Source organism: Engystomops pustulosus, chromosome 2 (assembly GCF_040894005.1).
Source record: "Engystomops pustulosus chromosome 2, aEngPut4.maternal, whole genome shotgun sequence".
Taxonomy (NCBI): domain Eukaryota; kingdom Metazoa; phylum Chordata; class Amphibia; order Anura; family Leptodactylidae; genus Engystomops; species Engystomops pustulosus.
Window position 1 is genome coordinate 148,175,048 of NC_092412.1, and position 18,863 is coordinate 148,193,910.

Genomic DNA, 18,863 nt, shown 5'->3' on the forward strand with positions numbered 1-18,863 from the left:
GGCTGTGCCTCCCACTCATGAATAAGCTGGACAGCTTGAATATGCTAATGCTTCATTGGACATTTCACAGGTCATTTGCATACAGCTTTAGGACCTCATTGCTTAAGTTTACAGGCATGTAGAGGGACAATGAAGGGATAGAGGCAATTCTCTCTAATGGCAGTTTATGAAAATATATTTAGTTTAGGGGGTTATTTTGCATGACGGGTTCTCTTTAATCCATTTTATTGGACTCTGTATTAAACTTAGTTGATGTTTTTTATGTTGGCTTACCTATTAATACTTGTTATGTACGTTTTTCATTAGTTTATACCATGCTATGATATCATGCAATGTTTTATCTACATCGCCCTAACACTCTATTGGCATTTTTATACGGATTGCTTTTATTTTTTATTTTCAATTTATTTTCTTGTCCTTTATTGACACACATTGAACCTATATGTTCTTTTAGTCTCTCCTCACTTGAAAAAGGAATCGCCGCTGATTCTGAAACGCGTTGTGTTATCGAGACACCAATAAACAGATTTGTTGTGAAGTACTCTCCGAATCAATTTTGACTACCAGTGTGCGCCATAGTGACAATCACCCCATCATCCCACTCTCATTCCGGCGCCTGGCCGTCCCTGACACTCTCATTCCGGCACCTGGCCGTCCCTGACACTCTCATTTCGGCGCCTGGCCGTCCCTGACACTCTCATTCCGGCGCCTGCCCGTCCCTGACACTCTCATTGCGGCGACTGCCCGTCCCTGACACTCTCATTGCGGCGACTGCCCGTCCCTGACACTCTCATTGCGGCGACTGCCCGTCTCTGACACTCTCATTCCAGCGACTGTCTCTGGATTTATCAGAAGTTTTTGAAAGAAGTACTGTCTAGTCCATGGCAACCAATCAGATCTAAGTTTTCATTTTTGCACAGCTGTCCATGTTGATTAATTTAGATATAAAACTTAACCATCTACTTCGTTGAAGAATCCAATTCCAGGGAATAGTATTTTTTTTTTAATATGGTTACATCAATTGTATGGCTCTTTTTTAGCTGTTACAAGGGAGTGTCCTGGGAGGGGAAGACTATTACCCATATCCGAGTAAATTTTAGGGAGGTCGCTGCCTTAGATAATGCATCTTCTACAGGTTTACTTGATATATATTAGGAAAGCATAGCTGCAAAGCTCCTTACGATATTCCATATTGTACCACTGGGTTAAGTGAAAGGGAGGCACTAGTTCTATTATCCCCGATCTTTGCGTGTGTGTGGAAATGAATGTTTTTCATTTCTGGAAAGAAAACATTAGTTTGTTTTCCTTTGTGTCTCAAAGTTTCCAGTCTATCAAGTCTTACCAACTGCCTCATGTGGACTACTACCAGTGGTTCATAATGCAGCTCTTTGCTATGCTCAAAAGAACATGTAATTATTGTTCTAGCTTTCTTATCACTCTTCCCTCTACATCATGAAAGATAAGGGTTTAGTATTTTGATGTACGTTACTGTATAATGTCAAACCCGTTTCAGAGCTCTTGGCTCCTTCCTCAGTAGCCTTAGGGCTGCTCTGGTCTTCTCTGCTTTAAATGAACATAGGGGTAACTTGAAAATTTGGTCTGGATTCTCCTTTAAACTAAGGCTATTGAGGAAGGAGCCAGGATCTCCGAAATGCATTTTGCAGCAATAGGGTGCTATTTGGCGTAACATAAACTGGCACTGCATAATGATACAAAAGCCTACTGCAAAATCACACGTATCATATATCCAGGTCTCCAGTAAGTGCACTATACACACAGCTCTGCTGCACGTATCATATATCCAGGTCTCCAGTAAGTGCACTATACACAGCTATACTGTACATATCATATATACAGGTCTCCAGTAAGTGCACTATACACACAGCTCTGCTGCACATATCATATATACAGGTCTCCAGTAAATGCACTATACACACAGCTCTGCTGCACGTATCATATATACAGGTCTCCAGTAAGTGCACTATACGCACAGCTCTGCTCCACGTATCATATATACAGGTCTCCAGTAAATGCACTACACACACAGCTCTGCTGCACGTATCATATATACAGGTCTCCAGTAAGTGCACTATACACACAGCTCTGCTGCACATATCATATATACAGGTCTCCAGTAAGTGCACTATACGCACAGCTCTGCTCCACGTATCATATATACAGGTCTCCAGTAAATGCACTACACACACAGCTCTGCTGCACGTATCATATATACAGGTCTCCAGTAAGTGCACTATACACACAGCTCTGCTGCACGTATCATATATACAGGTCTCCAGTAAGTGCACTATACACACAGCTCTGCTGCACGTATCATATATGCAGGTCTCCAGTAAGTGCACTATACACACAGCTCTGCTGCACATATCATATATACAGGTCTCCAGTAAGTGCACTATACACACAGCTCTGCTGCACATATCATATATACAGGTCTCCAGTAAGTGCACTATACACACAGCTCTGCTGCACGTATCATATATACAGGTGTCCAGTAAGTGCACTATACACACAGCTCTGCTGCACGTATCATATATACAGGTCTCCAGTAAGTGCACTATACACACAGCTCTCCTGCACATATCATATATACAGGTCTCCAGTAAGTGTACTATACACACAGCTCTGCTGCACATATCATATATACAGGTCCCCAGTAAATGCACTATACACACAGCTCTGCTGCACATATCATATATACAGGTCTCCAGTAAGTGCACTATACACACAGCTCTGCTGCATGTATCATATATACAGGTCTCCAGTAAATGCACTATACACACAGCTCTGCTGCACGTATCATATATACAGGTCTCCAGTAAGTGCACTATATACACAGCTCTGCTGCACGTATCATATATACAGGTCTCCAGTAAATGCACTATACACACAGCTCTGCTGCACGTATCATATATACAGGTCTCCAGTAAGTGCACTATACACACAGCTCTGCTGCACATATCATATATACAGGTCTCCAGTAAGTGCACTATATACACAGCTCTGCTGCACGTATCATATATACAGGTCTCCAGTAAGTGCACTATACACACAGCTCTGCTGCACATATCATATATACAGGTCTCCAGTAAGTGCACTATATATACACTGCTATACTGCACGTATCATATATACAGGTCTGCAGTGAGTGAACTCTATAAACTGCTATACTGCACGTATCATATATACAGGTCTCCAGTAGCTATACTGCATGTATCATATATACAGGTCTCCAGTAAGTGCACTATATACACAGCTCTGTTGCTTTACATATCATATATACAGGTCTCCATTAGCTATATTGCACGTATCATATATATATATATATATATATATATATATATATATATACAGGTCTCAAGTAAGTGCACTATATATACACTGCTATACTGCACGTATCATATATACAGGTCTCCGGTAGCTATACTGCACGTATCATATATACAGGTCTCCGGTAGCTATACTGCATGTATCATATATACAGGTCTCCATTGAGTGAGCATGTCTCCACATCATCAAGCTTCGCCGCTGAACGGTCAGCTGACAGCAGACACCTCACTCCTCCCACATGTGACTGATCACATGACCGTGACGTCCCCACAGGTCCTTCAGCTTCCTAGGCTTCAGCTTCTCCTTTTCCTGGACTGTAGAGCTTACAGTTGTTATTGTCTGTGGCGGAGGGGCCGGTAAGACGAGGAGCCATGTCTCGACAGACCAACAGAGGAACCGAGAGCAAGAAGATGGTGAGGAGCGGCTGGTGGGGTGTCAGGCCTGACGTACTGCTGTGGAGCTCCCTGTGTACACTAGCTAGAAGGAGCCATTGTTGCTTACAGTAGGAATGGCCCAGATAAGGGGCTGTCCTGTGGTAAGGCTATGTCCTCACTTGCTGATAGTGGGGTCTACAATCTCAGTGGAGATGGCAGGTTATGTGGTGGGTTCTTGTACCACACATCCTGAGCTGTGCACTGTCCTCATGTAACAATCTTGCTGACCTCCTCTGATTTCCAGAGAAAAAGTAAGAAATCTACCCCTATAAACACATTTTACACAGCTTAATTTTTCACCTGTGTTTATTTACAGGGGTCCTGCAGACATTTCTGCTTTTGGACCTGCTGGGAAATCCTGCAATATTTCTGTAGTGACAGACACTACCCCAAATACTGACCTGGATTTGTGTCTAAAATTCCAGATTTTCTGCAGATAAATGTTCATGTCCAGATCCACAACAAAATGTAAACTAAGGAACCTCAGCCTGCATTGGCTACATGTGGATTTGCTTGTGAGATATATTAGTCAACCAATTCTGATCCGTAGAAAAGTCTGCTGTAGACTTAATGTGCCAAGGACGTCTGCAGGACTGTGGTGATGATGTCTCCTTCTACCTGCATGGCTACATTAGCCAAGCACATTGGACTTCCGAGGCCAATGACTGACTACCATAGTCTAGGGCAGTGATGGCGAACCTTTTGGAGACAGAGTGCCCAAGCTACAACCAAAACCCGCTTATATGTCACAAAGTGCCAACATGACAATTTAAGCAGTAACTTATTGATTCCTGCTGTATCACAGGTTTTAATCGTATTGGCGTCCTGAGTTCACCAATACATTAGAAAGATGATGTAGAAATTTGGATTGTAACCGCTACGTGTAAAACACAGCCAAAGGGTGCATTCAAATGACCTCCAGGCAATGACAGCTGTGGCCCCCAAGTGTTCACTGTTCCAAGCCATGGCCGCAAAAAAAAACCGTCCATGCAGCATTATTTTCTATGAAGAGGGGTCCACCCTCCTCATGTGGGTGTGAATGTAGGACATTCTTTACTACAGGTACTGCTCATGGTGTCCAGGTGTGGTGTAAAAAAGTGTTCATATGAAGGTCATTGCAGCCTTACTGTCTCTGATTGCATAGGGAGGTATCTATCTGCTTGGTTTAGAAACCATGGCATGTTATTTTGTGTACCACACTATGGAGATGTTCTCTCGAAATATGGTATAGTGATGAGTTGCTTTACAAAGGGGTTAGTAGTTGATTCCATATGACCAGCAAAGGTAACCTGATAAAACTTCAGGAAGGTAAAAATGACCACATTATTTAGTGTAAGGGTGGAAAGGTTCTTTTGTTTTCGTTGCCTTATCTCTTCATATGGCAACACTGTTCCATGTTTTAGCCTTGCTCATATGCTTAGCATGTCTTTGTGATTTCATGTGTTGCTTGTGTATGAATGTGGCACTTACCCCTGGTCACCCAGCTTGCTGGCAGTTTCCAACTTTAAACCTGTATCGCCTAACAACTTTTTCCCTCTCTTTCCATCTGCCAACTGCGCTCATTGTATAGTATTGGTATTTGCCATTCATTTCACCTACTGCCTCTCTGCATCTCATGGTACGTGTTTACATACGGCTTTATCACACCTTTTATCCTTTTTCTATCTGTGATTATAATGCAGTTTTCAGAAGTGACCCTAGTGTTTTGAGCAGTTGTTTCCTGGGCACTGCATGCATGGCAACTTACTTTTTTTACTCTGTTTGTAAGGTTGACCTATTCTCTTTATTTAGCAATCCCAACCTTCATTATTTACCAGGCTACAAATGTGCAAAGAAAGACAGCGGGAGAGATTTAACAGAACTTGTACACCAGTTTTCTGGCATACAAGCCCTGAAATAATCTCAACGCATTGCGAACTGCCAGGTATTGCAATTATTATCCCCTTTACGTTCACCTGCAGGATCCGCAGCCGGCGGTGGAGTAAGGCAGCGCGTGGCTTGAACTCTCTACATTCTAACTGCGCACTCACCACAGCCAATGACCATTCAAGCTAAAGGTCTCTGGTTTATAGTGCAAATCTTTGCCAGTGCAGCATGGGCTCCTGATGTATCTTGCAGCATCAGAGGGACAGGACCTTCATCATACAGCGGTGCTCTTCAGAGCTGTCCCCAATTACCTTCTGCAACTTAATTAAGCTCTCGACTAAACAAAAGGAGAGCAGGCACCACCGCAGTATATAATAATGCCATATCCACGCATCCCAATAATTCAACAACCGAAAACAGAGAAAGTTGGATGCGTACAAGGGATCACATAAAGTAGACAAAATTCTTTTATTAGTACAAATACAGACAATAGAAATAACAAGACATCAAGGAATTTAAAAACACTTAAAAAATACACCCGATGGGTGTATATGGCTGCCAAGGGCAGTAATCCCTTAAACTCCCTATCCACGGTCAGAATAATGCATAGGTAAACAGGTGTTTGTAAAACAAATAGCATGAGTGGTCTGAAAACTTACTAAATACCAAAAATACAATAAAGTGCCCTGTGCAAAAAAGTGTTTTGTAGTCTATGACCTGGAAAAACCCTCAACCTGCTCATACAATACCCAAAAAGGAGGACGACATGTGGTGCCTAGTAGAGGGGGAAGAGCCAGGGTGGCAGGTCAGCTGGATAGCGGGTGGAGCAAGTCCCACGCGTATCGTCACCAAACTGTTGACTTCCTCAGGGTTAATTAAGCTAACATAGCCTTTATTTTCTTCACTTTTGTTTCATAAAGGGAATATGTCACCCGGCAAGACATGTGCGACGCTTCCCCCACCCCCCATTTGTCCAGCCAATTTGTATTAACCGTTAAAATATATTGAGCACTTAAAGGGATATTCCAATCTGGACATTCACAATTTAAGGGGTATTCTCATCTGGACATAGACATGTAATTTATTTCATTTACTATATACGTACATTTCTTCAACAGGATGTTATTAAAATTTATGTATACTTGTGTGAAGATAATTTCCCATAAATGTAACCACGTTGTCCCTCAGAAGTGAGATTGTTGTCCTTGGATACATCCACCACTGCTGGGTTGATAGTGCAAAGAAACAAAAAGTAACTGCATGTCCTACAAGCGTCCTGTGTGCTGAGTGCTGAATTTAGGTGGTCAGTGCTTCAATAGCGTGTTTGGTCACTGCTGTCAGAGTGCAGGGATCTTGTTTCTCGGGGACAACATAGCTACATTTATTTAAAATTATCTTCACGAAGGTAATTATTATTTTTAATGCAATTGAAGAAATGTAAATATTTAGGAGATTAATAAAGTTAAACGTGTGATCAGATTGGAATAACCTGGATTGGGAAGTGACACACGGCTATAATCGGCATTTAAATACATTGCTTGAAGAGCCTTATACATTAATGGTTTCCATGTATTTCCATATTTTTCTGGCATCACCTACTACAATAGAAACGTGAAGACAGACTCTGCTTATTGCAAAGTTACCTTTATTTTAAATGAAGGCTTTTCTTGATGAGAAAACCACTGTAATGTAGATTTAGCCCACTCCTCTAGGTAGGCTTTATCACACTGCGTCTATATGGACCTTGCTGTATGCATGCTGCTTGGCAGGCCACAAATATCTACTATAACATAGAAGTTTTCTTTCTATCTTTTCCAGACTTTATTGCAGAATTCTCCTAAAAATCTGCATGTATACGGTGTTTGTTAATGCCACTCCGTGTATCACATTATCTTGCACTTTATTTTTTATGTAAATCTTTGCATGTATGCTACCTTTTTTAGTACAACCTCTTAGTGATATGTGCATGTTATGAGGTTTACATTTAAAACCAGATCTGCTGAACTTTATGTATGTATTCTCTTTACTAGAACTCTGAGCTCTTCAATTTGACCTATGGATCCCTTGTTGCACAGTTATGCAAAGACTATGAAAACGACGAAGATGTCAATAAGCAGTTAGAGAAAATGTAAGTAAAAGTCCTTATCTTATTATAATTTCAGACCCAATTTACACCCATGTTAGAACCTCCTATGACAATAACGGAACTCTACAGATCTTTTAAAAAGCCTTTTGCTTTCAATTAACTCTTAATGGCTGAAATAATCCTAATGTATGTGGTGCAAACAGACACTAACTGAAGCCATTTAAAGTCAATGATCTGTTAGACTTCTGTTTTTAGTGCAAGATGATAATAACAGAAGTCAGAGCAGGCTTAAAGGAAACCTACCACTTGGAATCGTGCTTCTAAGCCGAAAATACCATGCAACAGCTCAGGGTGAGCTGGTGCCGGCGCTTATCTTCCTTACGTTTTTAAACAGATGTAAAGCGTTTAAACGCTTTATTAATCTTTATGTAGGAAGTAGCTTCACCGCACCGCGTTACGTGCTCGGCGCACCATGCGCGTGACCGTGCATGCGTCTGAATAGGAAGTGGTCGCGCACGTGGTGCACCGAACACGTACTGTGGTGCGGTGAAGCTACTTCCTACATAAAGATTAATACAGCGTTTAAACGCTTTACATCTGTTTAAGAACATAAGGAAGATAAGCGTCGGCACCAGCTCACCCTTAGCTGGTGCACTGTATTTGCGGCTTAAAAGCACCATCGGAAGTGGTAGGTTTCCTTTAAGGCATGCTTTACAATGTAAGCTCCATTAATCAACTTTTGAACATTTTTGTAAGGGTTACACAATGCCACTGTTTTACAAAATTACCAAATTATATAAACTTAAAACCTTTATTTTGCAAAACAGCAATAACTGGCACAGAGAAAGCTTCTAACTACATTTTCTGAAGGTTACAGTAGTCACCAACAGTAGGAAGTGTACAGGCCTTAGTTTTGAATGACTTCAGCACGTCACTAGTCTCTCGCACTTCTCTGGTGTGATTGTGGTCCACTCTCCTTCCAGTGTCTTCCACAGTTTTGTGGCTGTTGTGGTTTTCTTGTCCATAATTTTGTCACCAACGATTTTCCAGAAGTTTTCTATTGGGTTTAGATCAGGACTCTGAAACGTTGTTTCAATGATTTCAGTTTCAAGCTACTGCTTTACCCGTTTTGCTATGTGACAGGACGCATTGTCATGCATGAAAATTGCTGGCTGATTGCGTGAAGAAAGATGGAAAGGAACTATGTGTTGTTGAAGGTTTTAATACACACTTGCATTCACTCCTCCATGTAGCTGTATAAGAGGTCCTACTCCTCCTGCAGAAAACATTTACCAAACCAGGACACTTCCTTCACTTCTTTTCACTGACTTCTTTGCAAACTTTGGGTTCACACTTTTCCTAGTTTGCCAGAGAACATAATGGGGCAGATATATCAAGATGTCTGAAAGTCAGATAATTAAAGAAATTAGCAATAACTTGCAGGTATCTATTAGGGCACGGTCACACGGTGCGTTTTGGTTGTGTTATCAAAGTGTTAACAAAATGGAAATGTTAACATCGCGTTTACACAGCGTTTTGTAAATGCAAATGTTAACAGTAATATAATTAGTCAAATCACCTCATCTCAGCTTTTGTAATGCGTTTCAAAACGCAATGAAATTGCAACCAAAACACACCATGTGACCGCGCCCTTAGTGTTCTCTCATTCTGAACAGCATTCTTTTTCATGTATCTCATTTTTTATTTTTATTCTGTGCTTTAGGTTTTACGGCTGTTAATACTTGCGTTTACAAAACGCAAATGTTAATGTTTGTATTAATGCATGCATTTGTTAACATACTGTTAATGCAAACATTAACATTTGTGTTTTGTAAACACAAGTGTTAACAACTGTTTGATTAGGCAAAACTCTCTACAGCTGTTGCATGCATGCATTAAACGTGACCTGTGACCGCACCCCAAGTTTGCATAATGAAAAGTTATACAATTTTACAATATACTTTCTGTATCGGTTCCTTATGGTTTTCTAGATCTCTGCTTGCTGTTATTTTAAAAGGAAGCTTCAATATTAACTTCATGTGGATAACAGTAGTCCATGGTCATAATAAGTTCAGTATATTTTCTTCTTCCTCCTTAATTTGTTTTCTATACAGGGGATATAACATAGGTGTGAGGCTAATTGAAGATTTTTTGGCCCGGTCTAATGTTGGAAGGTGCCATGATTTTCGAGAAACAGCAGATGTTATAGCTAAGGTAAGGGGTTATCCTTTAAGTACCATCATCATACTACTATTGTTTTCATACATACAACATCATACTAATATTTTGTTGTCTTGATATTAACCCCTTCAGGACGTAGCCAGTTTATAGCTTAGGGCTCAGCCCCATTTTTTATATTCTGACATGCCTCACTTTGTATCCTTATAACATTTGAACACTTATCAAAGCGATTTTGAGATAGTTTTTCAGCACATGTTGTACTTCATTATTAGTGGTAAATTTTGTCTGTTTATTAAAAAAAAAAATTGCCATTTTCAAATTTCAAAATTATCTTGTTTTCAAGCAGATAGTTTTACCAGCCAAATTAGTTACCAAATAACATTTCCCATATGTCTGCTTTACGTTTTTCAGAATTTTTGATGTCTGGATAACTTATTTTGATGTCACACAGCTTTGCAAATCAAGCTTCGGTTTTCCGTAGTTTCAAGGAGATTTCAGAATCGAGTGTTTTGGGATCATTGTTTTTAATGAAATAAAAAATATAATATTAGAAACCCCCTATATATCAACCCATTTTCAAATCTGCACTCCTCAAACTATCAGAAACAGCTTTTAGGAACACTGTTAACCCCTTGAAATCTTAGTAATTAAATAAAAAAGGAGATGAAATTTATAATGGTGCAACTTTGTCCGTAATACATTCATTTAGCTCTAAAGTTTACACATTCACAAAACATAAAAAGAGAAATTCCATCTTAAAATTTGTTATGCAATTTCTCCCGAGTACAGAGACACTCCACATGTGGACATTACTTGTTGTAGGGGTGCACAGCGAGGCGCAGAAGGGAAGGAGGGCAGTGCATTAGCCAATTTTGCCTTATAGAATTTACTGGTTTTTATTTGGTTCATGGTGCACTTTTTTGAGCTATAAAATATTTGTTTTTCCATTAATGTTGCCATGCGGGGGCTTTTTATTTGCGGGATGAGATGCATTTTTCAGTGGGACTATTTTGGGGTGTCTATGCTCTATTTATGAAAATGTATTACCTTTTTTTGTGAATGGTTGTAATTGATTTTTTTTTTTTTTTTTTGATGTTCACCAAAAACCCTAGGTCAGTGATGGCTAACCTACGGCACGGGTGCCAGAGGTGGCACACAGAGCCCTTTCTATGGGCACCCAGGCCATCACCAGAGAGGACTCCCGGTATCTTCCGGCAGCCCCAGACAGCCCAGGTACTTGCTGTGCACAGAGCTATTTTAAAGTGACAGCGCTGCCTGGGACTATTGGAATAGTGGGAAGATGTGGACAGATCTGGATTTTCATTGTAGCTTCTACTGCGGCCCTGACAATTCTTCCTGTTTATTGGGACCCTTGAGGGACGCTACAATGATCATCCAAATTTCTTCTATTTTCTGCTTTATTGGTGTCCTCAGGGTGCTGGTATCAATGAAAACTGTGACAGAGAAGGGAGTATAAATCACAAATTAGATCTCTGTGTTGACACTTTGCAATAAGTGGGTCTTGGTTGTAGTTTGGGCACTCGGGTCTCTAAAAGGTTCGCCATCACTGCCCTAGGTAATATGTTAGATTTATTTTTATTCCATGGGGCAGTACAATTACGGCAATACCAAATTTCTATATTTATGCTTACATTTTACTAATTTTGTACAATAAAATCTGGTCTAAATAGCTGGATGAGAGCTTGTTTTTTTTGTGGGATATATGTTGTGCTTTACAACAATACCCTTTTAGTGGATACACTTTTTTTTATATGGGACAAAATAGGTAATTTTTTTTTTGTTCGTTGTGCAGAAAAAATAATGATTTTGTTTTCTTGTACCGGTCATTACTCATGTGACGATACTAATTATGGGATTTTTTTTAAATTGTATATGCAAGTGTAATGTGTAATGGGGCTTTTTGGTCAATTTATTCTTTTATTTATATGTAAAACCACTATGGGACATAAACAAGCATTCTACATTGTTCATTTCAATACCCTGTAATGCGGAAGTATTGCTGATGCATGTGCTGACACACTTCCTGTAAGTTCCCTTCTTACAGGCATTTACTATGGACAGCTCTTTGGTCTTGGCTCAGACCCCAGGTTTGCCATAGCAATCATTAGCACTCCCTGAAAACGCTGGGGGGGGGAACACACCGATCGAGCAGGGAATATCTCTGCAGCCATTTAAATACTGCAATCGTGCTGACCACTGCATTCAAAAGGTTAATATCCGCAATTTAAGTTACACAGACCCCGCAATTCCAGATGCCCTCTCGGCTTCCATGCAGAGCTAAACCGGCAACGGCTCAACATGGAGCGATATTAGCCGGACTGGGACTCAAGCGGTAACAGGTTAAAGGAGAAGGATCTCACTTTGAACTTTTCTGCTGTTGGAAATTTCATGGTAGTTGTGCAGGTCAGACTAGACGGCCGCGCCAGTAATAACTGTATAATGAACTTGGAAGAAGGACCAGCAGCACATTTTATAGACACATGTGTTTGAGCAGAGTAAAAATAAGCCTTTCTTGTAAATTGTATAGACTTTTACAGACTGAATCACTGAATCATTGCTCTAGAAGAAACTGCATTTTACACTCGGGGACTCCCGTCTCCGATCTGTAATATGGAATGACATGTATAAACCTGCAATAATTATTTTTCCATGTGCTAATGCCTCTTGGGTTTCTGATGCAAGTTGTTTGCCTAGAAGTCTGTTTGGTACACGTGTCCTCCTAGGCTCCCCCTTCCGTCTTTTCATATGACTTCATGACATACTGCTCTGCACGTGCATTAATTCCTCGCCAGATCAGCAGGGGCTAAGTCTGTTTCCCATAATGCACCATGTATTTTTCTGCCAGAACCTTTGGCCGCTTTCGTAAAACAGCAGAATATTTATTTACTTTTATTTTTAAGGTCACAGCAGCCATATTGTGCAAATTGGAGCAATCGGCATAGATATTTTTAGAGAACATTTGTTTCTGTTCTGAAATTAAAGTATGTCTACTTGTTGTATACGGGATGAGTACTGCGTGTGTTTGTATTTTATATATATGTCTATACATTAACCTTTATATAAGACAGAATTCTTTCTACCATATATTCTGTATATTGGTCATATACAGTATTTTTCGGACTATAAGGCGCACCATCAATTTATGCCTGCTAAAACGTCTAGGTTCATATATAAGGCGCACCGGACTATAAGGATTTTTAGTGCGCTTTATAGTCCAAAAAATACGGTACTTTGATAAGACTAACCACCTTTGTGTCTGTGAAGATACCGTAGTGGATGTTCTTTTCAAAGAAGTTTTCGCTTTCTGTTAATGAATAATTATTTGTGGAATACCATTAATTCCATGGTGCCATACTTTCAGTAAGGGGTTTACATAAGACATATAACATTAAGACAAGAACAAATGAAAGTACAGAAATGTTTATTAAAATGCAAAAAGAAGCAGGGATGGGATATTTTATGAAAGTGAATAGTCATACCTTTAAAGTTAGAAAAATACTGCACAGACCGCAGAGATGGGTAGGAATAGAACCATCTATGATTTGTGGTAAAAGCAGTCGGCACGCTCAAGATGCGGTGTGTACAAAGGTTGTGGGCCTGAGCTAGTAGAACATGGGAACATAGGGGTAGGTTGATTAGATTGTGAGCCCCATGGGGACAGGGGCTGATTTGGCAAACTCTGTGCAGCGCTGCGTAATCTGTGTGCGCTATATATATATATATAAAGAATTGTTATTATTATTATTTGGCCACAAAAAAAGACTAGTAAACTTCCAAAACTAATTTCCTTTAAGGCCTCATGGTGGTAGAGTGTCCTAATTAGGCTGCTTGTTCCGTCTGGGGGATGGGCGAAGGGGGTGCTTTTCTACTAGTTTTCCAGCATCTTTAATAATGAAATATTGACTTTGTAAAACAGCCGGAGACGCTCAGACTTAAGCTTCCCCAGCTTATTCAGGCCCCCTGCTGCAAGCCTCCTCTTCCTAACCAGCGACGTCAGAGCCGGGGCGTAAAGAGAGTGGGGCAAGTGCTCTCTCCTAGTTCCTCCCGCCCACCCCCCAGATCTTTGACTTTACCCACATTGAGCATCCTATGTATGGGAAGATTATTATCTGCCACCCCTCTTCTTGTGTCACAGATTTGATCACATAATTTGAGTCAAAGAAGAATTTAATACATTGACTAGTTCACAAATTACCTATTACTGAGCAGCTATTAATTGTACCTAATGTTTCTCATGTTTAGGTGGCATTTAAAATGTACCTGGGAATCACACCTACTATCACAAACTGGAGTCCTGCTGGAGACGAATTCTCTCTTATTCTGGAAAACAATCCTCTAGTAGATTTTGTTGAGCTACCTGACAATCATTCCAACCTTATCTATTCCAATATGTTATGTGGAGTATTGAGAGGAGCCCTAGAAATGGTAAGTCACTGCTGACCCTGACCACCCTCATGCCCCCACCCACCTTTTCAATATGTTGTGTGATTATACAGTATGGTAACCTATAAATGCTATATCTTGGCCTAATGTTAAAGGGGTTGTCCGAGTTTTGATAAAAATATATATGTGGCCGGGAGCGGGCTGACTAAAACAATAAAGCTGTGCTTACCTTCCGGTGCCCTTCCGTATGCAGCGCTGCTGTCGCTCCGGTCCGGGCGCCATGTAAACAAACATGGCCGCCAGAGCAGCGCTGGATTCAGCTTCCGGCCGGACACGACAACCTTCCGGCCCCCATACACAATGCTGTGTATAGGGACGGATAGGCGTACCCGGCCACGGCCGGCCGGAAGCTGAATCCAGCGCTGCTCCGGCGGCCATGTTTGTTTACATGGCGCCCGGACCGGAGCGACAGCAGCGCTGGATACGGGAGGGCACCGGGAGGTAAGTACAGCTTTATTATTTTAGTCAGCCCGCTCCCGGCCACATATATATATTTTTTTTAAACTTTGACAACCCCCTTAAGTATGCATAGTTGCCTACATAGCACTGCTATAGAGTGCCACAGTAGCATTATACATTGCTCTATGCCTCACTGTGACATGGACAACTCTACTTTAAATTGTCACAGCAACAATAACTGCTTCAAATTGTTGAATTTTTTTTTTCCTTGAATATGCATTTGCCCTCCTGCTGTCCTCACGGTCTGTGTTTTACAGCAATGCTGCCATCTGTGAACAAATACCTGGAGGAACCTAGGAGTACTGATTTAATTGTTTTACTTATTTGGAGCAGTTTTCATTGAAACACTTGTATGTACTTTTATTTGACTATGTTGTATAGTGGTGTGCATTAAAATGATATAATATATTTACTCCTCAGGTTCAAATGGCAGTTGATGTCAAATTTGCCCAGGACACACTGAAAGGGGACAGTGTCACAGAAATTCGAATGAAATTTATTCGAAGGATTGAGGACAACTTGCCTGCAGGAGAGGAATGACCAAAGAAGCAATGTCTGCACTGACCATGTGGCAGTCTGAGTGAAAGAGTTGTTTATAGCCCATTTCATCTTGGAGAGACTTAGTAGTGAATTTCACATGAAAGTCTTTGACAGCGTTGCTTGATTTTTTTTTAGGGTTGTTTTTTGTTTTTTTTTCTCACTCTTCATTGTGATATTCTCCAGTATTTTCTTTTATCCTATTGAAGTGAACCTTCAATAATAAGGCCCACTCTTATTATGTTTCTCCTGCAGATTGCTGCACCATGTTCTCTAGACTTGGAGACTGAAATGTTATTGCCCTAGAATTTTACTAGACAGAACTGTTTTTTCTCACTGATATAATGGATCGCCACTATAGCCTATCCCAGGTATCTGGTTTGTATCTCTGTAATAACCAATGTCTGAACACCAACTCACTGCATTTTTCAGTGATGCTACTAACCCGTGCACATCTGAGCCTGTGGCCACTTTATGTCCGTGTGAACCTCAGGATCCATCTGGAAGCTGGTAAATTCTGGAACAGCTCCAGTATCAATAAGTAACTTGAAACCAGTCATACCATTATTGAAATGACATTGATTCAAGTATTGGCTCATTTATGATTATCATCCATACACAATGAATGTGTTCAGAAACTTATTCCTTCTTAATCTTATTGACTTGTGGCTTCTAGCTGGGGTCCACATAGGACAGAGGTTTGTATGTAGAACGGAGCAACTCTGAGAAAGAACCTTCCAGGTCTGCTGCTGATTTTTAGAATGAACGCATTAATATGTTGTTATAAATTACAATGTTTTGTCAGCTTGAGTTTTACATACATAATTGTCTAATGTTTGGAATAAATACATTGAAGATGGTGTTTGTAATAATATTCCCAGTTTATTCCCAGAAAGCTCACATCCAGAAATGTTGCATTCCCATCCAGTACATTGTTTCCATTTTTTAGAATTGTGTTTTAAAATTGTAAAAACAAAACCCGAACAAAAAATGCTATATAAACAATTCTACTAATACCCCAAGTATCTTATTTCTTCTTGTTTCATCCTAAGTACAATTCTTATGTTAGCAGTGGTTGGCTGCATGAGCCTCTCTTAATGAGCGGGAGTTGTGGGAAGAATAAAACGCAGCTGTTACATCATACTCCAAGATATTAACATTGGATGGTATTGCTCCCATACATAACAAAGCCGCTTGTGGTAATATGGCAATGGGGATAATAAAGGGAACCACATTTTTTCACAAATAAAGCTAGTGACAGGTTCCCATAGAGTCCTATTCACTAAATACCACTTTTCTTTTAGCTAAAAATTGTTTCCTCTCACATCCCCATAAAATCAGCTTTGTTATCTTACCTGGCATATAGCTCTAACAGAAGTCGCAGGGGTGTGTTCAGCATCTCCACCACATGGCTCCATCTTTCCATTCAGAACTTCATGTCATGTGACCAGGCTGATACCATCTAAGTTCCTTTGCCCACTAACATTTGCAAAATTCCATATCGTTGGTAAAAATGCCCCTTGTTTTCTTTATCTAAATATATTTTATTTTTAATAAAAATCATTTAATATATAAGAATTAACACCTCAAGGGATTTTTATAGGGTTTACTAACCTAAAAAGCGATTTGCAGTTACTTTGCCGGACTTGTGCCATAACAGACCGGGAGCCCATGAGGCTGCACCAGTAGAAGAGGCAACCGCGGTGTCCAATAACGAACATGCGCTTAGTATGGTTGTGATTTAACACAACCATAAAAAGGTGAGCACTTACTCTGTTTAAAAACTCACCTGCATTTTAACCCCTTAAGGACGGAGGGTTTTCCGGCTCTTTTCTCGCTCTCCAACTTCAAAAATCCATAACTTTTTCATTTTTCCGTGTACAGACCTGTGTGAGGGCTTATTTTGTGCGTAACAAATTTTACTTTCCCGTAATGTTATTTATTTTAACATGCCGTGTACTGCGAAGCTGAAAAAAAATTCCAAATGTGGAAAAATTGAAAAAAAACCGCACGTGCGTCACGTTCTTGTGGGCTCAGTTTTTACGACTTTCACTCTTCGCTCCAAATAACACGCCTACTTTATTCTTTGGTTCGGTGCGATCGCGGTGATACCAAATTTATATAGGTTTTATTGTGTTTTAATACATTTTCAAAAATTAAACGAATGTGTACAAAAAAGAAAAAAAAATTTTTGCCATCTTCTGACGCTAATAACTTTTTCATACTTTGGCGCACAGAGATGTGTGAGGGGTCATTTTTTGCGAAATGAGGCGACGTTTTCATTGCTACCATTTTGAGGTCTGTGCGACATTTTGATCATTTTTTATTTCATTTTTTATGTTATGTAAAAAGGTGTAAAAGTCGCATTTCGGACATTTGGGCGCCATTTCCCGCCTCGGAGGTCACCGCCGCCTGTAACCGTTTTAATATTTTGATAGATCGTGCATTTTGGGACGCGGCGATACCTAATATGTTTGTGATTTTTACTGTTTATTATGTTTTATATCCGTTCTAGGGAAAGGGGGGTGATTTGAACTTTTAATATTTTATTAATTTTTTTTATTTTTTAAACTTTTTTTTTTATTTTTTTTTTCACTATCTTTTAGACCATGTAGGGTACATTAACCCTAGATGGTCAGATCGCTCCTACCATATACTGCAATACTTCTGTATTGCAATATATGGCATTTTTGCAGCACATTCATTACAATGAGCCACTGGCTCATTGTAACGAATCTGCAGCTGCCAGATAGCCTCGTGTCAAAAGAAGACACGAGGCTACCATGGCAACCGATCGCCGCCCCCCGATGACGTTCGGGGGCGTGGCGATCGGAAAAAAGATGGCGGCGCCCGCGCGCCGCCTTCTTTTAAACGCCGCCGGCGACTTTGCCGGCGGCGTTGAAGGGGTTAATAGCCGCGATCGGTGCAAGCACCGACCGCGGTTATTAGCGGTGGGGGTTTTGTGCAATATGCAAAAACCCCCACCTTTGTATGAAGAGGACTCAGCCCGTGAGCCCTCTTCATACACTCCTTACACCTCTGCGCCGTAGAGCTACGGCGCAGAGCGTTAAGGGGTTAAAACTACCACAGTATAGTTCTTTTGCGCTTGTCCCTTTTTTATTTCCATTTTTTTTTCTCTTGATTTATTAATGATATAGAGGTAGGAAATAATAGCACTGAATCTATTTTTGCAGATGACACCAAGCTGTGTAGTGTAATACAGTCTATGGAGGATGTTCATAGGCTGCAGGGTGACTTGGACAAACTGAGTGTTTGATCATCCACTTGACGAATGAGGTTCAGTGTGGATAAATTTAAGGTTATGCACCTGGGGGCTAATAATACACATGCAACATATGTCTTGGGGGAGAGGTGAGCCTTACCTGGAGTATGTTGTTCAGTTCTGGGCTCTGGTCCATTAAAAGGATGGCGCTGGAGAGGGTTCAACGAAGAGCCACAAAAGTGAAAAGGGGTATGGAGCGTCTCTG

The 18,863-nt window shown here is 40.5% G+C and overlaps 1 protein-coding gene across 1 annotated transcript; it reads left to right on the forward strand.

Annotated features, from left to right (window-relative positions):
* Nucleotides 1-3,573: 3,573 nt before the first annotated feature.
* On the forward strand, nucleotides 3,574-16,391 carry TRAPPC3 (trafficking protein particle complex subunit 3). The gene is made up of 5 exons (XM_072136818.1): nucleotides 3,574-3,761; nucleotides 7,679-7,776; nucleotides 9,849-9,948; nucleotides 14,179-14,361; nucleotides 15,259-16,391. The coding sequence occupies exons 1-5, from the start codon at nucleotides 3,720-3,722 to the stop codon at nucleotides 15,376-15,378; spliced, it is 543 nt and encodes a 180-aa protein (XP_071992919.1). The 5' UTR covers nucleotides 3,574-3,719; the 3' UTR covers nucleotides 15,379-16,391.
* The last annotated feature ends 2,472 nt before the right edge of the window (nucleotides 16,392-18,863 follow it).

What these genes read in the sequence shown, in the direction of transcription:
- TRAPPC3 (XM_072136818.1), top strand. Translation starts at nt 3,720, where the DNA reads ATGTCTCGACAGACCAACAGAGGAACCGAGAGCAAGAAGATG. An exon ending in AATAAGCAGTTAGAGAAAAT is followed by an intron (nt 7,777 to 9,848) that starts GTAAGTAAAAGT and finishes TTTTCTATACAG; the next exon opens with GGGATATAACATAGGTGTGA. An exon ending in TGAGAGGAGCCCTAGAAATG is followed by an intron (nt 14,362 to 15,258) that starts GTAAGTCACTGC and finishes TTTACTCCTCAG; the next exon opens with GTTCAAATGGCAGTTGATGT.